Below are 24,926 nucleotides of genomic sequence, written 5' to 3'. Positions count from 1 at the left end.
TAGAAATGATCAGCTTTGAACCATTAAAAAACGAATCATATCCTCTTGATACTCTAATAAGACAGACTAAATATATTCTCTAAGAAAGAGTTGCATTAAAAAGTGATACACTTTTTTCGAATTTGGCATTGAAAGGAGGCAGGAATTTGGAAAATTAAGTTACTTCAAACAGAATTCTTGTACAATGCTAGATACCTGTGCTACCTGAGCCCCCTCAAGAAAAGGAGCTATTTACTTTCCTTGCACTTTGGTAAGTCTGTCGAACAGGTGTGAAAGTTCTGTGACTTTCTTCCTAATGAAATACTTTGGCCTAATTCTGCCACAATTTGGAGCACGACTGACTTTATGATGATTGTGAGGAATTGAAATTTTCCAAGTTTCACAATTAAATTGGTAAGGAGTTACTTTAATGTAGTATTTCATATTTAGCATAGGGCAAAGTCCAGTCATCGGTTATCAATGTGCCAGAGGGTGAAATATGATGCCAATCTGGGTGGCTAATAGATCTAGGGACAATCACAACTTTAGGGATGGTATGTAGCCAATAAACTCTGTTGAAGTACTGATACCCAGAGCTATGGTTCTTCTTTATATTTCAGTCATTGGCCAACAATGGTGGGGAACATCAGCGGGAGGATGGGGTCTCCCTGGAGGTCAGCTCATACCAAGGTGGAGTCTTCTGGAAAACTGAAATCTAATTAAGACCAAGGCTTCCAACAAGAAAGTCAGGAAAAATGGCCAGGAAACTGGAATGGAGCTGGCTTAGACAGAGATAAATCAGCTACATGGGAACCACGTAGCACCGCCCTGAGGCTGAATTTGCAGGATCAGAGTCTGCAGGCCTGTGAGCAGTTCTTATACTGAGACATTGTGCCTGTCTATGTCTTGCTAATAAACCTTTGCATCTGTGCTGGCCATGGAAACCAGCCATTTACCTTCATCCACGTGACACATGATTTTGTGACTGACTGAGTAGGCATGGCTGTGTCAGATCGTCCCTCAGAGTGTTCTCTTCCATATTTTGGGAGGGAGTGGATTCCTGACTGCTAAAAGACCAAGGAGGGGCAAAGTCTGTAGTATTCTCCAGCATCTGTTCCCAGGCCCAGCAGATATTTCAGGACCCTGGCCACTGCCATCTTCTCTCCCCACTGTATACAATATACTCTTGTCCTCTGCTTCGTTTTTTCCCTTTCACTATATATACAAATTTTGGTGTTGTGAATCTGGGTGAAAAGAAACAGAAAATGAGGAGTTAGGTAGAGACGTTGTGAAAGCAGGAGGGTGGTCCTCAATAGAAGTAAGGCCATTTCAAAGACCAGTGAATTTAGGGGGATGATTACAAGATCTTCTATGGTTATGTGTATTTTTAACCCCTTTCCTGCCATCTTAGAATCAATACTGGGTATTTGTTTCAAGACAGAAGAGTGATAAGGGCTAGGCAATGGGGGTTAAGTGACTTGCCCAGGGTCACACAGATATGAAGATCCTGGGACCAGTTGTTATGTGTATTTTTAAATGCTTTTGAGTATGTTTAGGTGACAGTGTTCAGTAGAGAGTTGGTGATGCGAGATAGTATTTCAGGACACACACAAGGCTCAAATATATACATTTAAGAGTCAGTTGGGTAGAGATAACAATGAAATCTAGAGTAATTGATAATAGTTGGATAATTTTTTTTTAAGGATAAGGGAGATGGGGGCAACTAGGTGGTTCAGTGGATTGAGAACCAGACCTGGAGAGGGAGGTCCTGAGTTTGAATCTGGCCTCAGACACATCCTAGCTTTGTGACCCTTGGCAAGTCATACACAGTACTGATTCTAAGATGAAAGGAAGGGCTTAATTTTTTTTTTAAAGCTTAAAGGAGATTTGAACATTCCTGTAATCAGCAACAAATAGATTAGGAGATAATAGTCTGAAGAGAGAGAAAGAGGACAAGTTGAGGTGGGAGATGATAGAATTGAGGGCACTAAAGTGGGGAGTAATCTTCTGAGTGGGAATATGGAGGGAATTACCAGGGGAATTGAGGAGATTTGGAACAGCTCTGGTTGTACAGAGAGTCAGTAAGGAAAGAATAAAATGGTTTTGGGGCAGCATTAAGGGTCCAGTTGTGATAAGGTGAATTTGTAGTAGGCTCAGTCTTCAGGGCTTGGTTTCTCTAGGACTGTTCAGCTTTGGGGGAACATGATGCCCAAATGGTTAAGAACTGCTGCCTGCAAACAAGGGGTCGGATATACATAATCCCAGATCATGTAGACATGGTAACTGATTCCATTTGTTCAGTAACTCACTGATTATTCCCATCAAGCAAGGCAGAAAACAGGGGAATACACGTGTCCAGGTTGTTCACCCTGGTGCATAAGGGCTCCCATTGTCGATTCTGAGATGAAGAAGGATGCCCTATAAATGGGGAGATCATCCAGGTTCTCCGTTTTGCTGATGAAATTGCATCTAGCCCCAGAAGATTTGTAGAGGAAAGCATTTAGGAGCCTACTTACTATGTTTGGGGCACTGTAAGCACTGAAGATAAAAGAATGGTGAAATACCGCTCCTACTCTAAAGGAGCTCACAGTCTGATAGGGAGACAGCATGTGAATAACTGCACAAACTAGATCTAGGCAGGACAAACCAGAGAGTATCTCAGCAGGAACTAAGAGGAAGGAGGATTTGGAAAGACTCCTTGTAACAGGCGGTGAGTCTGGAGTTGAGATTTGAAGGAAGACAGGCAAACCAGATAGGGAAGAGGAGGAGGAGAGTTCCAGGCCTGGGGGAGAGATCTCAGAGACAGGAGGCCAATGTCACTGGATTGTAGAGGATATGGAAGGGAGGGAGATGGGAGAAGACTGGAGAATCCATAGAAATTTTTTGGTCCACTCCTTCATACCAAAGGAGGTCTGCATTTTTTTCTTTTTCCTTTATGGGGTGTTTACAGTTCTTTATTGTAAAATTTGGTTTAAGTATTTGGTCACAGGCTGTCAGTGTTAAGATAGCTCTATATTTCTAGCCTTTGGTTGTCATTTGTTGGCTTTCACATTCTTTCTGCAAACTTTAATTTTACTTATTTTAACTTTTAAAAAAGAAATTGTGTTCAAACCTGGCTTCAGATGCTTTCTAGCTGTCTGACTGTGGACAAGTCATTTAACCTATGTTGCCTAGTCCTTACTGCTCTTCTGCCTTAGATCCAATGCATTGTATGGATGCTATGTAAGAAGGTCTTAAAAAAAATTGTGTATATTTATGGTATTAAAAGGTATGTTGTTATTCTACAATACCATACATATATTTTATGCATTTGTGAGTTTCTAAACTTTTTCTGTGTCGACTTCTGGCCTTTGAGCATTGTCTGTGACTTCTGCGATACTTCCCCAAATTCCCATTTAATTTCTTTTGCCAACCCATACTATATCAAAACTGCAGTGGAGAGAAGGTAGGCATGTGGGAGGGCTCTATAGGACTTGGACACCATAGTTTGGACAAGAAACATCCTTCATATACAGGTATCCCTTCCACATTCCAAGTCTTTTCACAAGTCTTCCCCAGGTGAGCCATCCTAAGTGATCCGAACCCAATGGGCTAAGCCTTGAATTGAGGCAAGGCCCATGGATCCAGCCCACTTCTAGGGCTTCTGCTGTTTAAATGGGATCCCTCAGGCTTCCTCCTGGACCAGACTAGTTCCAGGAATTTTGGAATTGATGTAGCTGTTCTGTGTATTGTTCTCAGTTCTCTAGGTGCTTCTCTGTGAGGACAAAGCAAGAGATGGTCTGCCCACACATTCCAGGTCTAGTGTACCACATCTTCAGTATCTCCACTTTTTGAGTAGTGTGTAGTCTAGACGCTTTCTCAACAGCCTGCAGGTGGTCAATGAAGAGAAGGCTCCTTTATGGGCAGGTGGTGATAGGTGATGTGGTGTGATTGCAACATTCAGTTTCCAGCCAACATTACACATCAAAATTTCACAGGCCATCCTCCAATATTTGTAAACTCAGTAAGAGGCTATTAGGCAATGCATACAAAATAAATATGTTAGAAGCAATATGATTATTATACTTTTGTAGTACTTCAGAAACAATGAGTAACTTTTTATTCTTTTGAAATACAATTTTTAAAATTCATTAAATCAATTTTGCTTGCTATTTTGAAATGTTTGGTAGACACACAAATAGAGCTTCTCTCTCTCTCTCTCCCTCTCTCCCTCTCTCTCTCTCTCTCTCTCTCTTTCTCCTCCCTCCCCCCCCTCTCTCTCAAAGGAATGAAATGTTAATCCTGGGGCACTGATGTTTTACAATGCCTGATCAAGACAAGAAGGTGAAGACCACAGAAAAATCAACAGATAAAAAACAAGGAATTGCCACAAGGTACAGTACTCTGGGCCCTGGGAATGCCTCCTTCCTTATAAGGGAACCAGTTGCCTAGGTTTAGAACCTTAAAAAAAAAAGTTCTGTTGGAGTTGTTTGACAGCTATTACTCGGGGCCACAGAGCTGACTGTCTAACTTGTGATGATATCTGGCATTCTGCCATGCATGGCAGTCAAAGTCTCCCTCCCAGGGGGTAATGTCATCAGGCATGTGTAATGTGACTTTCATAGCTCTTCCCAGACACAGTTTTGTTAAGTTGGCCTTCTTCTTTTTCCTAGGGACTACTCAGATCTTAAAAGACTTCGGTGCCTGTTGAACGTTCAGTCAAGCAAACAACAGGTATTTTTCCTGGTGATCTGAAGAATACATGTGGTGAGAGGAGAGGGTACATTTCATTTTAAACAGACTGTGGTTCAACTGGTGAAGGGAGTTCCCTGGGAGGCAGTCCCTCTACTAGGACAGATGAGTCTTAGCTCCACAACACTGTGCCTTTGAGAGTTTCCTGGGACACTGAGAGACCCAACCAAGCAAGAGGGTGGAAAGTACCTTAGAGAGAACATCAGATACAGGTTCCTTTTCCCATCCTACAACCTCCTCACCAGGCATCCAATCTCTTCTTGACCACTTTGAATGATGTGGCACTCAATACTGCCCAAGGCAGTCCATTTCATTTTTGAAGACCTCTAATTACAAATGTTCTCTTGTTGAGCTGTAATTGGCCTTCCTACAGATATCCCCCATCAGTGCTACCCTGTGGAGTTCTTTTCTTGGCCTGCCTTTAGATGTTCTGTGACGACTGTTACATCCCTTGCTGGTCTTTTCTTTCTCCAGTCAGTCAGCCCTTAAAGTTCTTTCACCTATGACTCATGTCACATGGCGGGCATCCTTGCCTTTCCTGGTGTCCCCCTTTTGGATATGGGTTAGTTTCTCAGCTGATACTCTTTCTGTTGTTTTGTTTTCCTCTTCAAAAGCAGTTTCTAGAACTGAACATGTTACCCCAGGTATTGTCTGACCAGGACAGATCATGGTGCCATCATTGACTCTCTTGTTCTGGGATCTCATTTTTGTTCATTTAGCTTAATGTTACATTAGCTCTTGGGAAAGCCAATTCCCACTGCTGGTTTGTATTGAATGTTGTTGTTCTATTGTTTTTCAGTTGTGTCCAACTCCTCATTTGGGGATTTCTTGGCAGAAATGCTAGAGTAGTTTGCCATTTCCTTCTCCAGCTCATTTGATAGAGAAGGAAACTGAGGCAAAAAGGTTAAATAACTTTGCCAGGGTCAGCTAGCAAGTGCCCAAGGCCAGATTTGCACTCTGGGAGTTGAGTTGTTTTTACTCCAGGCCCAGCCCACTATCCACTGCACCACCTAGCTGCTCTGTTGAACTTAAAGCTTGCTAAATCTCACAGGTTGTTCTCACAGAAAACATTTTTAAACCAAGTGTTCCTTGATTGTACATTTGCATTTCTCTCTCTATCTGTTTCTCTCTCTCTCTCTCTCTCTCTCTCTCTCTCTTTCTCTCTCTCTCTCTCTCTCTCTCTCTCTCTCTCTCTCTCTCTCTCACACACACACACACACACACACACACACACAGACACAGAGTGCAAATTTTGTAAATAATCTCACTTAAATTTCATCATGTCAGGTTTGTATGATCCAGTCTATTCTTAGGTCATTTTGAATGCTGATTCTTATCCAACATGGTGGCAATGCCTTCAAGTCTTTTGCCATTAAGAGTACCCATTAAGTGGACTCCTTTTTAGATTGCATGTCACAAAATGGTAGTCTGAAGTCCTTGGGCTGGTTTGAATGAGAAAACTTATCCATCCTTCTTAGAACTATCAGGTCTGGAATATGCCCCTCCATGAAATATTTTTGCTTCATTCTTATCAAAGCCTTATCCAGTTTTTAAAGAGAGAGAAGAATGATCAGCCCAGAAGTGAACTCCTCCTAGGCCAAGAGAAGGAAGAACCTCTTTGATTAATTCAGAAAACATTTCTGGTGTTCATCTTTGACCAAGGAAATGGGAGAATCATTAGAAGGAGAGTTTAAAGAGCAGTTGAATGGTTTTAGGTAAATTATTTTCTGAGGAACAAGTATTTATCAAGCACCTAAAATGGGCCCATTACAAATATTATCTCATTAAAGGTGCTGAGAGTTGATTGACTATAGTCCTTTTTTAGATAAATGAAAATGTATCAGAATTTTGTGACCATATTTTACCTTATATAGAATTTTGTCTTTTGTTTAGGAACACCATAGACTGTAATGAAAATGACTTGTGGCATGGGATTCAGATGGATTTCTGTACCTTTGGATTTTCTCTTTCACAAAGATGCTTAGAATGATTTAATTAATAACTTTGTCTCTAAAGAATTTGTGATTAAAATGCTTTTTTATGATCTTTTTGAAAAAAATTATGGCCCTCCAATCTCTTTTCCATCCCTCAATTAAACAAATTTCAAAAAATCCCTGTAAAATATACATCTCAATCTATAGCTGCCTAGTTTGGCAAAACAAATTCCAAGATTGGCTGTGTCAGAAATGTCTGATTCTTTCTGAATCTTAAGTTAATTACCTCTTTTTTTTAAACCCTTATCTTCCATTTTAGAATCAATACCGTGTATCAGTTCCAAGGCAGAAGAGCAGTAAGGGCTAGGCAATGGGGGTCAAGTGACTTGCCCAGTGTCACACAGCTAGGAAGTGTCTGAGGCCAGATTAACCCAGGACTTCCTATCTCTAGGCCTGACTCTCAATCAACTGAGCCACCCAGCTCCAAGACCAGATATTTTTTAACGCACAAAATAGTTAAGAACCACTGCTCTAAGAACCTAGATTGCAGAGAAGGAGCCAAGCTGCTGGTGGGAGTTCCCTTTCTTGGGTGTTCCCCGTCAATAAAATAAAATTCTTCTTCTCTAACTATCTCCCTGACACAGGTAGACTATGTAGGAAAGGAAGGGATATGCAAACACAAAAACAAAACCCAAAACAAATGAGGGAAGCAATTCTCTTCTTTTGACACCTAGAGGCCCACTAATTACTTCTTTATCAGAAGGAGAGTGGCATGTTGTACTTTTATTCTTTTGTACTAGTGGCTTATCATTGTGTTGATCAAAATTCTAAAGTCCTTCAAAGGTGTTTTTTCTATAATGTTGTTATTTGCATATACAATTTTCTTGGTTCTGCTCACTTTATATCAAGTTCTTAGGGATTGCTTCAGTTTCCTCTGATACTATTTCATTATTTCTTATGGAACAATAATATTCTGTCACATTCGTAAACAGAATATTTGTTCGTCACATTCGTAAACTAACTAACATTCGTTAGTTTCCAATTTGGGGTTATCATGAAAAATTTCTATAAATATATTTACATGGATAGGTCTTTTTTTCCTTTCTTTGATTTCCTTGTGGTATGGGTCTAATGTGCATAATTTAGTAACTTTTTTGAGCATGGTTCAAATGACTATCCTGAATGGCTAGACCAATTACTTGTACCACCAATAGTGTACTGATGTGCCTTGTTTCCCACAGCTTATTTGAAATTTTTTTCTTTTTTTGTCATCTTTTCTAGCCTGATTTTGAATAGGGAAAAAGAAATGAAATTTTTATGGAATTATTATCCAAATCACCCAGCCAGATGGAGGATATGGATGATACTTTTCTAATATAAATAAAAACTTGCACAGTGGCAAGACAGAGCGATTAGTAAAGTACTTGGCACACAGTTAGTACTTACTAAGATTTTTATTCACTAGTGGTAAGTAACTTTAGTTGATTCATTGTCTGACAGAAATCTCAGACCACGAAAAATAGACTATCTGACCAAATTTATACTTTTCTACAATTTCTTGCTTCAGAAGGCAGATGCAGCAATGAGAAGAATTGCTACTTTGGGTAAAGATGATGTGTTTTGTTGTTGTTGTTTTGTGGCTCTCTCTTTTTAAAAATTATTTATATTTTAATAACAAATTTCCACCTAAGTTTTCCAAAGTTATATGATCCAAATTGTCTCCCTCTCTTCTTACCTTCCCCCTCCCATAGCTGACAAGCAATTCAATCTGGGTTATACATGTATTATCAGGCAAAACATATTTCCATATTATTCATTTTTGTAAGTGAATAATCTTATAAAAGAGCAGCAAGCAGGTAGGTTAGTCTGAAGCAGAGAGTGCATGTGGGGAGAAATGGATAATCAGCTTGGAAAGTGGCTGGAGCCAGATACGAAGGACTTTAAATGCCAGGTAAAGGAGTTTTATTTGATCTTAGAAGTAATTGGGAGCTGCTGAAGCTTCTTGACCATAGAAGTAACAAGATCTATATTTTAGCATCATCTGTATAGTAGCTGAGTAGAGGGAAGAAGTTAGATGTAAAGAGACCAGTGAGGAAGCTATTATTGCAATGATCCTAGTGAGGGGAGGTGAGTAATGACTATGTGAGTGGAGAAAAGGGAGTTATACTTAGCAAGATTAGACAACTGATTGGATATGGGGGGAGGTGGAGTGTGTGAGTGAGAATGAAGTCTGTGTGTTTAGTTGTTTTTCAGTCATGTCGGACTTTTCATGACCTCATTTGGAGTTTCCTTATGAAAGATACTGAAGTGGTTTTCCGTTTCCTTCTCCAGTTCATTTTATAGTTGAGGAAACTGAGGCAAACAGGATTAAGTGACTTGGCTAGGGTCACACAGATAGCAATGTCTGAGGTCAGATTTGAACTCCAGAATATCCTGGCTCCCAACTCCTTGCTCTATCCACTACCCCACCTCCCTGCCCAAGAAGTGAGAACCCGGAGATTGTGTCAAGTTTGACAGAAGTGAGTATGTTAGTAGGAAGAGTGGCCTGAAGGGGAATGATGGTGAAACCCTAATTGGAGATATCCTGAAGACTGCTGGTGATGGGGGACTAGATCTCTGAGTAGGTGGCAGAGCTGGATTTGTGGGAGTCATAGGCTTAGCAATCCATGATAGTTGAATTTCTGTGAGCTAATGAGATTGCCAAGTAAGAGAATGTCGAGAAATGAGAGCCCACCTAAAGGGGCCAAGACAGGAACTGTGTTACTGCAAGAGATAGGAAAGAAGGGAATAGGGTAGAATGAAGTGATCCTGAGAGAGTGGCATCATGAGAACCCAGGGAGGAGAAGTGGGTAGCCATAGGGGAGTGTGTCAGCAAAGTCAAATGGTACACTGAGGTCAATTCTGCAAGAAATATCATTGGTGACTTTAGAAAGAAGCAGAATTGCAGGTGATTGAAAATTGAGGTAAAGATGAGAAAAAGGCTACAATTAGTAGTGATAAAGGGCTTTTACTAAATATATTCTTCCTGGCTGGAATTCTATGATTATGTGATTCCTGATGTTAAAAGTTTCCAGGCCACTTTGTTTCTCATCCTTAGCTATGCCTCAGACTCCTGAGCCTCTTTTCCATTACTACTAAGACTTGGGTCTCTTATTGCTTTTACTTTTGTGCTTTACCTTTTGTCCAACATAGCATAAATAGAGTTTACTCCTGTGATTCACAGTGGCATAGCAGTGACCCTAGATTCTTCAAGGCTCTGTCAACAGAACACGAGCCCTGATAGATTCTATCATGCCAGGAAAGCTTGGCATCCACTCCTAGCAATAGACTTTGGGACTCACCTAGCACAGTATGCAGGAACTTGTCACCAGTAGTCTGGTCATTAATTCTTTAGTTCTGGTGACGCATTAAACAATTGTAAATGCAAAATGGCTCCTAATGCCATTTGACCCCTCTTCTCTGGCATAAGGGCAAAAACAGATTTCCAGAGCTAAGAATCTCACAGATTTCAGACCATCTGTAAACATTAACTTTGTCCCTAATAGTCTAAAGGTAACCTCTTGGTCCAGAGATCAGTGAATGGACATAATCCTAGGGAAATTATTCATATCAATCTTGATATTCTTGCTGTGATCAAAACCAGAAGATAAGAGGAATGCTGCATAGCTCCATGGAAAAGTGATTCCCAGAATCTCCTTTCATGGGCAGATGAAGGAGTTAGTAAGACCAAAGGCAACAAGAACACATTTCATGGGATATTGGGGCCATCTCATATGGTGATGCTCCTGGTGGCTATTTGTAAAAAACAAACAAAGAAACAAAAAACACTCCACAAAATATTAAATTTAAATTACTATCAATAATTCCAAGTTTTAGATTTTATAAGGTTTATTATTAATCACTTGAAATAGAAGAAACAAAAGAACAAAAGTATAAAGCCTAAGAAAAACCATGTTTTTCTTAGTAAAGTTCTCCTGCCTGACTCTAACCCACCTTCACAACTGCCTTCCCGGGAGAGAAAAAAAGAGAGAGGGAGGAGTGACACCCACAACTTTATCTTCAAAGCATAAGCACATAAGGTGAGGACAAAAAGGGTAGCTGGGAAAAAGAGTTCTGGGGAGAAGATTTTAATTATACACAAGGAAATGAGTAGCTCCTCTACCAACATTCTTCATTTATGAAAAAGAGACAGAGAAACCCTGGAAAGAGTTTGGTGAGACATTTCAAATGAAATCTCCCTCTTTCTGATACTCAGTGACCATGACCTCAATACAAAGATGAGAAGCAGTCAGTTGACTAATTTATAAAAGGGCTTACTATGTGCCAGGCACTGTGCTGGACACTGAGGAAATAAATTCCAAGAATGAACTAATTCCAACTTGGCAAGGAGCTTGCATCCTAGTGAATAAGACAATAAATATAAATATATAATTGTGTGTGTGTATATATATATATATATATATTTATATTTATATATGGATAGGTAGGTGGCTCAAACCAAGTCTAGAAATGGGAAGTTCAGTGGGTTCATATCTGGCTTCAGACACTTCCTAGCTGTGACCCTGAGTAAGTCACTTAATTCCCATTGCCTAGACCTTACTGCTTAGTTTTGATTCCAAGATAGAATATAAAACTTTTTTTAAAAATGTGTACATAGACTAAAAAAAGGCAATAAAGACCACATAGTTAAATACAGAGTAGTTTGGGAAAGAAGACTCTAGCCATAGGAGGGAGTGGGGAGACCAGGAAAGGTTTTGTGTAAAAGGAGGTGCTTATGCTACAACTTGAAAGAAGGTAGACTCTATGAAGTGAAGGTGAATAGAAAATCTGTCCTAGGGATGATGAATGATAGACAGAAGTATGGGTATGGGAGATGGAGTGATATGTTTGAAGAACAGAGAGAAAGACTGCTTGGCTGGATCACAGTTTGTTGGATGGAATGGAGTTGCCCAAGACTTAAGACAGGGAAACCAAAAGAATGCTCTTGTAGGAATTGAGGCCATGGTTGATAAGGACCTGAGCTAAGATGGCCACTGAGTGATAGAAAGAATGGAGTGGGAACAAGAGATGTTATGGAATTGACTGGATATTTGGGCTAAGGGAGAGTGAAGGATTGAGGATAATTCCAAGATTATTGAGGTTATGAATCTTTGAGCCTGGAAGGTTGGTGATGCCTCCCACAGAAACAATGAAATTTGAAAGAGGGAGGGTTTGGGGAAGAAGAGAATGAGTTGAATTTCAGATGTCTCCAGGATCTCCATTTTGAAATGTCTAATAGGCAATTGGTGTTGTGGGACTAGAGTTCAGGAGAGAGACTGAGGCTAGACCTGTAGATCTGGGAATCATCTGCATAGAGATAGCAAATTAAATGATATGGAGATGATGAGAGATTGAGAGAGGGAAGATAACAGGTCCTTGAACCAATAGCTACAGGGCTTGCTGTGAATAATGAGCTAGCAAGGGGGCATCTGGGTAGCTCAGTGGATTGAAAGTCAGGCCCAGAGATGGAAGATCCTAGGTTCAAATGTGGCCTTAGACACCTCCCAGTTGTGTGACCCTGGGCAAGTCACACCATTGCCTTAACTCATACCACTCTTCTGCCTTGGAACCAATACACAAGACAGAAGGTAAGGGTTTAAAAAAAATAATGAGCTAGCAAAAAAGAAACAGGAGGAGTGGTTAGAGTTGTAGCAGGAAGAAAGAGTGTCACAAAAATCCATAGAGACTATCTGGGAGGAGAGTGTCCAGAAGTGTCCAGTGTAGCACTTGGGATGAGGAGGATGAGGATTGACAAAAGACTTAACAGTTTTTTTAGCCATTAAGAGATTATTGGTGGCTTTAGAGAGAGCAGTTTCATTTGAACACTGAAGCTAGCAGCTGGATTGCAAAGGGAAGGTGAAGATGGTGAAACTAAGTTAGAAAATATGCATCAGGAATAAGTGAAAGAGAGGCCAAAGATTTATAGGATCCACAGAAACCTCACTCTTTTACATAATGAAATTCTCTCTTTAAAAGAAATGGCTAAGAGAATGCTGGATATGGCAGACACACCATAATATTCCAAGGAACGAAATTGATTATTTTTTCGAGGACAGCAAATGACTGGTTACTGATGGTAGAGTCATTCCTGATTCATCTGTTTGGGTGTAGTCACACCACTGATTTACTAGGTGAAATAATCAGAATCAATACAAAGCATCAAAATGAAAAAAAAAAAAGATTGGGGAGGGCAACAAAAACAATCTTCACCTGACTTATTTAAATAATTATTCATGCTGAATTATGTTAAAGTACACATTTATTCATAAAATATAATGGAAAAGGAAGATAGATGAGCATGGTAGGTATTATCATATAAACTAGATAGAAACAGGGGAACAAGTCTAGTTTAAAGAAAGCTTGGCAAGATATCCAACGGAATGAAATTATCTTGGGGATATTTAAGGACAAAAACACAATGAACAGCAGATAAAAAAATGGAGATCTTGCAAAGAATTTTATAATAAATATGTTTTCACCTTTAAGGGCAATGGACCTTAACATTCACAGTCCAGGATGTGCTTCTAAGAGATATATAAATGGCATTAAAGAGAGTAAAGATGAGAAAAAAGTCAGATTGGGCCAAGGGTTTGTAGAGGTGATCTTTGTTGTAGAAGAAATAATCGTGAGGCATTGGGAGATCAATGTTCAAGGTATCTAAAGTAGGGGGAAGATACCAAAAGTGTGGAAAAAAATTTGGACTTTAAATAGTGATGGATAGAGTACCAGACCTAAAGTCAGGAAGATTCATCTTTGTAAGTTCAAATCTGGCTTTAGACACTTACTAGCTGTGTAACCCCAAGCAAGTCACTCAGTCCTGTTTTCCTCAGTTTCCTCATCTTTGAAATGACCCAGAGAAGGAAATGGCAAACCACTCCAGTTTCTTTGCCAACAAACCCCAGATAGGATCACAAAGAGTCAGACATGACTGAAATGACTGAACAACAACAACAAAATAGGTGCCTCCCCAAAATATCAACAACTAGCAACATATGTCTACTCTTCCATCTATCTACAAAATATTTCTGAGTGTCATTCAGATCTGAATCAAAGGCATCTTTACTGAGAGTGTTTGAAAGAAACTAGTAGGCGTTCACAAGAGACATTCAATAATGGATCACATCTTTATCATTTTGTGACTGAAAGATAAAGAGAATATAAGGACCTACCGAACTCACTGCATGTTAGTTTTAAACCATCACCTTCATAGAATCAATACTAAGTATTGATCCAAAGCAAAGGAGCAGTAAGGGCTAGGCAATGGAGGTTAAGGGACTTGTCCAGAGTCGCAGAGCTAGGAAGAATCCAAGGCTAGATTTATTTCCTTAAACTTCCCAATCTGCTGAGCCACCTAGCTGCCCCTCGCTCTTGGCTGATGATGAAAAAAGGCATTCGAATTGGGAGAGCAAAATGCTGCCTTCAGGTCTCTCACCACTTATGGTATCTTCTATGCATATATAGAAATAACTCATCATCCTTTGAAAGATGGTAAAAATAGAAATAACTCTGGTGAGGACCCTTTGCTTAGAAACACCAGGGAAAGCATGCATTAGAGGCATGTTTGTTAGCTAAAAACATTTCCACTATGATGGAGGAGGTCCACCTCTAGGATAAGAGAGGCCAGGTGTACAAGCCAAGGGCTCTCCTGAGGTCTTCTCGGGGTCAGAAGACAGGAATGGGGGGCTTCAGCCTGTTGATTGGGTGGTCTTCCTGTGTGGAATGAAGAGGATGTAGACAAGCGTCAGCTAGGACTGGCCTTGTGGGGAGGAGGTGCTCTATGTTTTTGGAGAGGGCATCCAAGGTGATGAGCTGGTCCACAGATCCATTTGTATTTTGGAGTTTCATCTTGGCTGCTTTCCCAAGCATTTTGTTTAATTCTTCAACTGTGGCTGTTTCAGAAGGCTGAAGGGCCGGCTATCTGAGTGCCATATTTTCAGCTCACTGCTGTATTCTATAATTCATATTTGTTCTCAATTCAGGCTGACCTTCTACTCTCAATTCTTCCTAATTATCCAAGATTTTTCTGCACAGTCTAGACATGCATACTCTTATCTCCTATCGGGTTCCTGTCATACTGGCTCATTAGAACCTAAGGGAAATGAATTTTTCCAAAGCATTGTGTATCACATTCTTTCCCATGCCATATTGCTACTCTCACAGCTCATTCTGAATTGTTCCATAGGCAAAGGAAAACAGATAACAGGATTGCATTGTCATTTATCTTTAACATTTGGAAGGTTTAGTGTGATGCTAGGAAGATGCAGGCAGTGTTCTCGCTATCATTGACAGTTATCTAATTACATGGAACCTACCAAATTCTACCCTCCCCCCCCCCCCCCCAGCCTCCAATATCCAAGGAAGACAGAGTTAGCTTTTTTCTTTTTTAAACCCTCACCTTTGGTCTTAGAATCCTTACTATGCATTGGTTCTAAGGCAGAAGAGCAATAAGGGCTAGGCAAGGGAAGGTCAAGTGACTTGTCCAGGGTCACACAGCTAGGAAGTGTTTGAGGTCAAATTTGAACCCAGGACCTCCCATCTCTAGGCCTGGCTCTCAGTCCACTGAGCTATCCAGTTGCCCCCTATTTACTTCTCTCTTAGAGGGTTAATATATTACATATATTATCATATAATCTACATTTCTCTGTTCATCACTTTGTGGAAGACGACATGTCACTTACACTAGAGAAAAATTCCTGGAGGAAATAAAGGGAAGAATGGCTGGTAAGCTTCAAACTGGCAGGCTTCAATCAATTTGAATGCTCTTAGTTCCTTCTAGGGGAGGTGGATAGCCTTCTTTTGTCAGGAGTCCCTCAGAGCTGTCTGGCTTTCTTGCCTTGTTGATAATTGCGAAGTCTTTCACAGTTGATTATTATGCATTATTGCTGTTACTGCATATATTGTTCTGCTGGCTCTGCTCACTTCACTTGGCATCATTTCTCATAAGTCTTTCCAGGACTGGTTTACTTTTTGAGGAAGGACTGTTCTGTGGGTAGCCAGAGACTCAGATCCTAGCCCTCTTGGACATTCCAGATGATAGATAACTCTCAATTGTGGGCAAGTTATGTGACCTATTTTGGACTCCATTTTGTCCTCTTTAAAATGAGATTGTAGCAGATGATTAGTAAAGACCTTGTTGACTTTCAAAAAAGTGTTGAGTCTAGAATTCTGGTGTTTTTCTGTTTTAACCCTTACTCTCTTTTTGGCTTAGAATCAATATTGTATTGGCTCCAAGGCAGAAGAGTGGTAAGGGCTAGGCAATGGGGGTCAAGTGACTTGCCCAGGGTCACACAGATAGGATGTGTCTGAGGCTAGATTTGAAACCAGGACCTCCCATTTCTAGGCCTGACTCTCAATCCTCTGAGCCACCTAGCTGCCCCCGAGTCTATAATTCTCATACAGTATTTTCTAAGTCCACGGATTGGGACTAAGCCTGTAGTGGCATAAATCTTTTGGACTAGGGATTGGAAAAAGCCCAAAGACCTCTTGTTCACAGTATGCTGAGATTTTGAGTCTAGAATATGGGCCTCAATTTTATGTGGCTTCTTTTTACTCCAAATTTAGAAAGCTTAAAAATTAAAAGTCATAAAAGTCCTGGGATCCCAGATACCTTTTTGATTCCTTGGATAGAAATGAGGCTTCCCAGCTGGCTAAACTGTGCCTGGTAAATATCCCCTGACTTCTTTCCATATGCACATTCTCTGTATTAAAGACATTGATTCCCAGTACGATTAAAATGAACTTCTCTATCTAGAGAAATGTTAAAAATATAAATAGCCAGAAAACAAATTTAAAAGGGCAGAGAAATGCTTAGGAGTAAACAGTGTTTCCTATTGGGTGTAGCTTTAAAACATAAAGGAGAGAGATAAGAGGAGTAAATCTTACTATTGTACCAAAGGTTTCTCTGTTTGTCTTACTAAGTTGAATGGCAAGTCACCAGCCACTATAAATAAGGCTGAGGTTCAGCTCCTCTGGAAAACAACTTTCATCTGCTGCTGCTGTAGACTCTGCTTTCTAGCCTTCTTAGCTGAGCTGAATTGCTGAGACTCTCCTCTGTCTCTTGAAATGAGTTAGAACTGCTCCTTGGAGAAGAAAGTCCTTCTCCTTGATTTTGAGCTCCCAATAATTTCATTTCTTCTTGGGCTAGGCAAAACTGCCCTCCTAAGGCAGCCAATCTAAACTTTGAAAGAATGACTTCTGAATGTTCCAAGTATTTTAACCAGAATATAACACTAAGACCTGGTTTATATTTATTCATTGTTGGCTGGTAGACAGGGATGTAACCAAGAAGACAAGGGGCAATAACCTTTCCTTTTTGTTTTAGCTTTTGTTCTGATTTCACTTAATTTACATGCCAATCTGGAAATAGTCTTGGGAGTGATTTTCCCAGTATTCCCTGGACAGACAACTCCCTACCTCCATAGCTTTTGTGGGGACAGATCCCTATAATGAAATGTAATTTATGGGGAATTTCTAAACCTAAGTCAAATACTATCTGGGATAAAGGTCTGATTCTGCCTGTGACCCAGAGAATTAAATTATTAAAACTCAGCTTGGGCACCCTCCCTGACTTTCTTCAATACCTCCTCAGCCAAGTTATGGTGGCTCATGGGTCATATGATTGAAGAGTTGTCAGCTTATCAAAAATAAGATTTCTTATTACACCCTAGCACCTGGGAGCTGAAATGATTGACTGGTGGTCCTGGGGAATTGAAGTCCAGAAATTGATAGCAGAAAGAAACTCAGTAACCTTGAAACCACTGGAAATGTCCATCAGGACTTAGGAGAAAGAACACTATTCACATTCAGAGGAAGAACTGTGGGAGTAGAAATACAGAAGAAAAACAACTACTTGATCACATGGTTTGATGGGGATAGGACTGGGGATGTAGACTCTAAATGATCACTCTAGTGCAAACATCAACAATATGGAAATAGGTCTCAACCAATGACACATGTAAAATCCAGTGGATTTGCTCATTGGCTACAGGAGGGGGTGGGAGGAGGGGAGGGAAAAATATTAATCATGTAACTATGGAAAAATATTTCAAATTAATTAATTAATTAAAATGTTACAAATTAAAAAAAAAAGGAAATGTCCATCAAGGAGCAGATGAAAAGCCCATGAGATGAACTGCATAATGTTTGTCAGAAACAACACACTAAGCAGAGATCAACCGTGATCAGTAGGATAATACTGCCACAAGACATCAGGTGCTCAGCATCTGCAGCCATTCCTAAAATGTGGCCACCTGGGTTTTTTGCATTCATTTCCTCATGCATATTTCCTGGCCACATGTATTCCCTTATGGATACCCTCCCTTTTTGGTGTTGTGATAACCTGTGAAATAATGTACCCACTGAGTTTAAATACTGTTAGATTAGATCTGCTGTTTTAAAATAATGTGTCATTTTGCTTGCTGGCAAAAGTAAATACATTGGTAGAGATGAATGAGGTTTAGATGCCTTTTTCCTTCCAATTAATCCTTAGTTTAATTTTTAAAAAATTAAATTTTTTTATGATGAACTTATCAGTCATCAAAAAAATGAGTGCTGGTCCAAAGAGTGGCTTGCTGCTGAGGTGAGTATTCTGGTGGCTCATTTGTAAAGGGGATGCCCCAAAGGCTACGGTGAAAAAAAGTACTCAAATATTGTTGCAGTGAAGACAAAACATTTCTAAAAATTGAAATTTCTTAATAAATTTATTTTTTTTCAAAAGCATTCATAAAAGGGTCAGTAAAGGAAATCTATGGTAAATCCTTTTGTAAACAGGATAATCTTCCCTTATTTCCTAAACCTGCATTTTCCACAAATTGAGTATGCCTTCAGTGGAAGACTCCTTTATTTTCCATTGATTTAGAAAGAGGCAATCTAAGGAGAACATTAAGATATTTTTTAAAAAATTCTATTTTCTTACCCATTGAGAGGGCAAACAAACAAACAAACCAACCAACAACCAAATACAAATATGTATAATCATGTAAAGCAGATTTCCATATTTGTCAGGAACATTAATATCTAAATGAAAACTATGCTTCCTTCTAGCTTTCATACCTTAAGTCCTTACGTCTTCTCCCCCAATACATCTCCCAATGAACACAGGAACTTCCTTATGGAATTTATCTGTGATTGTCATAGAGAATCGAATCTTATTTTCTTTCTAATAGTCATTTCACCACACCTATTCCAGAAAGTGAATTCTTAAAAGGAAAAGAAATGAAATATTCCCTAGTGAAATGTGTATCCCCAAAGACTGGGAGGTGATTTAGTAGGCATTTTTTATAGTCTATTTCTATCAGAGGCTTCAGTAGAAATAAGATTAACATACACTATCCAGTGGGGGTTCAACTGATAGCTTAGGGAGAGATTTTATCATAAAGATTCAAACGTGTTGCTGAGAAATTAAAAGTAATTTTACAATTACAATTACAATTACAAAAAGTAACATACAACCTGATGCATAATTATTAGCCTAGATATCATCCTCATTAGTTTCATGGAAGTGCTAGGTTTTTTGTGCCACCATTGGGCATGCTATATCTGAGCTTCTTCTTAGGGTGCTTCCATACCTGGATGGATTCTATGCTGTAGTATTTCAATGATCAAAGCATTTGAGAAGCAGATAGAAGATCATAAATTACTATTCAAATAATTGACTCATTTTCCAAATTAGAAAAGTCATTCCTGAATCAGTTGTTTGCATATACTTGGACCATTATCTTGATCCACCATGCATACATTTGATACACTATGGATCAGAATTAGTAAAAAGTTAAAACAGAATACTAATGAGAAAAATATATCACATGAAATTAAAACATCTCAGTTCTTAGGTCTTTAAACTAGTAATTCATCATGAAAAATGAATAACGATATTAGAAAAAAGTAGTTTAATAAATAATAAATAATTATTATTTATGATAAAATAAATTTTATTTTATTATAAATAAAATAGAATAAAAAATAAGGAGAAAAAAGATATAATATGTAGACAAGCAAAAGGGAACACCAGTAGCCAACCAAAGTGCCCTACTGGCATCTTTTCAATGCCAGAAGAAAGTGATGAAGGCTTCCATGTTGGGTCCCTTTACTGAAAATATCGGAGAGAACATAGAAAAGAATCACATAGATTGGGTGGACATGGATAGGTGTGATCTGCGTTATTGGAAAGAACATCTAAATTTATGAGAACATAGATCCTTTTGGACATTTTTTTATGATTTTTTTTCTTTTTTCATCAACTTCAGCCAATTTCAACTATTTAAACCAATAAAAATTTATTAAGCCCCTACTATATGCCAGGTATACATGCTGGAAATAAAAAAAAAAAAGAAGCTAAAGAGACCTCCCCCTCAAGTTCACCATCAAATGAGGATGACAATATGCACACAAATCTGTACAAACAAACTAAATATAGGATAAATAGGAAATAACAGAAGAAAGGTACTGGAATTAATAGGGGCTAAGGAAGGCTTCCTGGATAAGGTGGGATTTCAGTTATAGCTTAAAAGATGGCAGGGAGGTCAGTAATTAGAGCTGAGGTGGGAGAAACAGCCAGAGAAAATATGCTTCCTCATCTCCTACCCAGGAAGCCTTCTCTTTTATTAAAAAAGGAAAACACTCATCACATAATATGGTGTTTGAACATTCCACAGCCATAATTGGCTCAACAAGCATTTAACAAGTAGCTACCTTGTACTAGACATTGTGTCAGGTTTCTGGGATACAGATTCAGTGAATGATACAGTCCTTCCTGTCAAGGACCTTACCTTCTAATGGGAAGACTAGTTTGTATATAAATCTATGTAGAATGAAACAAAAGAGAATAAATACAAGTAAATACAAAGTACGTAAGGAAGGACATTAACTGTTGAAGTTGCAAGTGAGCTTTGGAAGGCTTCCAGCTTTGGAAACTAACCCAGGGAGTTCCTAGTTGATCCTAGAGGCACTAAGTGGACCACTGTTGCCTATTGAGAAGGGGAATTACTATGACTCTGTGAATAAGGAATCACTTTGGCAACATAGATGGACCAGAGTGGTGAGAGACCAAGTAGAAGGCCCAAATGAGGGATGATTATCTAGGCTAGGGCATTGGTGGTGTGAGCAGAGCGAAGGGGTTAGATGTTCTTGTAGAGATAGAGGTGGGTGAGGCAGAATGAGGGGTTGGGGATAATACTGAATTTAGGAGTTTGGGAGACTGTAAAAATGGTGGTTTCTTTAACAAGAAATAGTGAAATTTGGAAAAGGGGAGAATTCAGTGGGAAAGAATATGAGGTCATGAGTTTGAATCCGATCTGAAATATTCTTCAATTATTTAATACTTATTTTGGTTCTGTCAAGAGAATATATAAGTAAGCCTTGAGTATGTCTGGTAGACTGACACTCAGATATTTTATACATTATGAAATTATTTGGAATGAAATTTCTCTTTTATTTCCTCTTAGTTATTGCAGTATAGAATTATCATTGATATTTATATGTTTTATATATTGTCATTAGTTACTAATTATAATAGCCATTAATTGTCTTAGTTATTTGTCCTTTTTTCTTCTGGTAAATCACCATGGAATTTACATATAGAGATAGTTTTCTATATAGAGATAGTTTCCTCTTTGACAGTGCTGATCACCATAATTTATTTCCTTGTCTTATTGCTATTGTTAGACTTTCTAAAGCTCCTAAATGAAAATAGAAAGAACTTTCTCAATTTTCCCAGCACTCACTGGAAAGCTGCTAGAATTTTCCTCTTGCAAATAATGCTAGATGTATAACTTTTAATCATATTTTTAAAATACCTCTTTATCTACTAATGTCTCTATGGAGTTTTTATGTGTGCAAGATTTGTATTTTTGTCAGCCTTTCTTTGCACCTACTGATATAACCAGGTATTTTTTGTTTTTAATATAATTATGTTAATTGTTTTTCTAGTGTTGAACCATTCTTGCATTATATCTAGTATGTTTTCTCCTTTTGAATTATTGATAATTATTGGTGTAGCATGTTAAATTTCAAATTATACCTCTAATAATAAAAATATTATATTTTAAGAGAGGCTTATTAAGGATTATTAGAAAATCAAGGATACAAAATAATAACCATGTTTGTGCCCATGGCTGATTAGCCCATTCATAATCCCCGCGCTTAGCTTACTTACTACATCATTGCAAGGGAAGAGAGAGAGGAAGGCATTACTGCCAGTTAAATACTAATTGTGATCTTGCCCAGGTGGATACTCAGGTGAGATTATAGGGAATTCTGGGAAATACCAAGGACTTCTGGGTATTGAAGTCTAGGGTTCAAAATCTCCATTTTTACAAGCATAAATATTCATTTCTTTTAAAATACTTGATAGGATTGTCCTAGAAATCTCTCTGTGCCTTTGTTATTGTCATTTTTCCTGCTTATAGCTTCTTTATGACTTGTTCAATTTAATTTTCTAATACTGAATTGCCTAATAACTCTTCTGTATTTGGTTGATTTCAGTATTTTATAATTTTTGAGGATAATTATTTTTTCCTTTAAATTCTTGGTTTTGCTAATATGTCATTGTATATATTCAGTTCTGGTCATTATTTTTATTTTTTCATGCCATACATCCATCTGGTTAATTTTCATTCTGGCATTTTCATTTTTCTATTTTTTTTAAACCAAGTTAATTTAAATGTTTAACATTTTTTAATCCCCCTCCCCCAAACAACTGGCTTTTGTTTTTGTTTATAATTTCTAGCATTTTATATTTTTGTTTTATTTATTTTTCCTCTAGGTTTTAACATTTATGTCCTTTGTTGTTGTTGATTACCTAGGTTTAAAAAAAAAACTGTATATACTTTTCATTAATCCCCTTTTCTTTTGTTAATGTAGATTTTTAAAGATATAACTTTTTTCTGAGAATAGCTATAGTTGCTTCCTGAAAAAAAATTAACATGTCTCTTTTTCAGATAATAATTTTATCTATCATTTATGCTTTGATCCAGGGAGTCATATTAAGTTTCCACTTAGATTGCTCTTTTTGTGCTTTCTGTATTAAATATTATTTTTATTTACATAAAAATGCTGCCTCTTTACATTTATAATTTTCTGTCCCTTACACAATATCTTTCAAGATACCATGTGACACTGGGAAAAATTGTTCTTTAATATTCCAATTCATAAGATATTATGTAGTCTTTAAAATAGAAATTCTCCAGTCTATTCAGTTATATATTTTCATTAATTTTTGTTATGTTTCTCCAATGTTGAGAGAGGGTTATTAAAGTCTCCTACTATTGTTCTTTTATTATCTATGGGTTTTTTTTTCAATTCAGTGAACTTTTTTATTATAAACTTAGTTGCTATTTGATTTGATTTCATTCTAATGTGATAATGATATAATGTAGGTTCCTAGTTTACCTTTCTTGACATTGTATATTTTTATTTTTAATTTATCTGATAGCATGATTACAACTCCTGCTTTTTTGAAAATCACATGGTACATAAGAAATTTTGTTATAGCCTCTCATTTTAATTCTGCATTTATTTATTTATTTATTTATTTTCTATACATTTCTTGTACACGGAAAATTGCTAAATTTTCTTATGTGCTGCTCCTTTGATTTTATCAGATTATTATCAGTCAATCAATAGACATTACCTACTTTATTCTATAAATAGTTTTAGGCACTAGGGATACAAAGATAAAAAAGGAAACATTCTTATATTCAGAGAGATTATGGTCTAGATAACATGTATGTATCTAAGTCTTTATGAAATAGAAAAAAGACAATTTGGGGAAGAAGGTGCTAGCATCAAGAGAGGCTTCATGTAGAAAGTGATATGTAAGCTTCACCTTAGAGGAAACTGGGAATTCTATGATGTAGAAATTATGAAGGAGGACAAGCACATTTTAACATAGGAAACAACAATGGCAAAAGCATGGAAATGGGACATGGAGTACTACGTGTGAGGAATAGAGAAAAGGCCAGTTTGGCAGGGTCTGATGTATATTAAAGGGAAAAATGCTGTAACTAAGTAAGGCTATAAAAGTAGATTGTGGCAAGGTCTTGAAGGGCTTTAAATGCCAAACAAAACATTGTATTTGATCTTCATGTAGTAGGGAGACCCTGGAGTCTTTTGAGTCAGGGATTGACATGGTCAGGGCTTTGCTTCGGGGATGGCAGTGATGAATTGGATTGGGGAGAGACTTGAGACAGGGACAACAATTGGGAAGATATTTAAATAGGACTGGTGAGAGGCAATGAAAGGCTGGACTAGAGTAATGGTTCAGTGCAAGAAAGGGATATAGGAGATAGATGTTAATGAAGGTTGGATTGACATGCTTTGTAACTGTTTGAATATATGGTGTAAGAGTGAGCTCAGAGACAAGGATTACTGGAGTGACTGGAAGAGTGGTGGTACCCTTTTCAGAAAGGGCAAGAAGAGGACTGATTTTGGTGGAATGATAATGTTGTTGGTTGTGTTGAGTTTGAGTTGTTTGGGAAACATCCATTTCAAAATGACCAAAAGGTGTTGAAGATGCTAGAATGGATCTTAGAAGGAAGACCAAGGCTGGATATATAGATCTAACAGTAATCTTCATCCTGAGTGTAAATAACATCCAAAAAGTTTTCATTTACATTATTGTCCTATTCTTTATTTCTGCAATTTATTTCAAATTCCATTCTCTCATTTGTGGGTCATACTCATATTTCTTTATTTTCTCTATGTCCTTCATGAGAGGTAGAGCTTCTGAAATACAAAATGTGAGAAATTGCTTCTGTTCCATTTCTTTTGTTTCATTTACAGGTCTTTCCCCATTCTCTCTACCATTTGTATGTCTTTTTATATAAAAGAGGCACCTTGGCTTTAGGGAAAGATCTAGGAAAAGTTGTGTTCAAATCATTTCTTAGGTACTAGCTGTGTGGTGGTGGGCAAGTTACTTAGCCATACTCAGTCTCCTTTTCCATATCTGTAAAATGGAAAGGATAATAATGGAACCTAGCTCATAGGATCATGTGATTTAATCTGTAAGCTCTTTTGGAAACCTTAAGGAATTATATAAAAGACAGTCTTTATAATTTGTTTTGATAGTGCCTTCCACTTTCTTTCCTAGAATTTCCAATTCATGAATGATTCAGTGTACTTTACTTTTCTTTCTTGTGTTTTTTTTTCTCTTGAAGGCTTTTTATTTGTTTTGTTTGGGGCATGACAAATGTTCAACTCACCTTGAAAAATGCTTTTTGTTGTTGTAATGTCCCAAAATTAAATAGC

At 38.0% G+C, this 24,926-nt stretch overlaps 2 protein-coding genes across 9 annotated transcripts in view; both read left to right on the top strand.

The window, feature by feature from the left end:
- SLC4A7 (solute carrier family 4 member 7) overlaps positions 1 to 4,352 on the top strand; it is a 160,319-nt gene extending 155,967 nt beyond the window's left edge. Inside the window, exon 25 of the mRNA XM_056800362.1 lies at positions 4,245 to 4,352. Coding sequence (XP_056656340.1) covers positions 4,245 to 4,272 — 28 coding nt within the window. The 3' untranslated portion in view covers positions 4,273 to 4,352. The remainder of the gene's footprint in view (positions 1 to 4,244) is intronic.
- NEK10 (NIMA related kinase 10) overlaps positions 4,245 to 24,926 on the top strand; it is a 256,666-nt gene continuing 235,984 nt past the window's right edge. For 7 of the 8 annotated variants that reach the window (XM_056800368.1, XM_001380886.5, XM_007505191.2 and 4 more), the window contains exons 1-2: positions 4,245 to 4,352; positions 4,632 to 4,692. In XM_056800368.1, coding sequence (XP_056656346.1) covers positions 4,282 to 4,352; positions 4,632 to 4,692 — 132 coding nt within the window. In that variant the 5' untranslated portion in view covers positions 4,245 to 4,281. The remainder of the gene's footprint in view (positions 4,353 to 4,631; positions 4,693 to 24,926) is intronic. The other variant, XM_056800367.1, reaches the window with a different exon arrangement.

This window comes from Monodelphis domestica, chromosome 5, assembly GCF_027887165.1.
Source record: "Monodelphis domestica isolate mMonDom1 chromosome 5, mMonDom1.pri, whole genome shotgun sequence".
Taxonomy (NCBI): Eukaryota; Metazoa; Chordata; class Mammalia; order Didelphimorphia; family Didelphidae; genus Monodelphis; species Monodelphis domestica.
The sequence above is the reverse complement of the archived record's forward strand: the minus strand, read 5'-3'. Positions and strand labels throughout refer to the sequence as shown.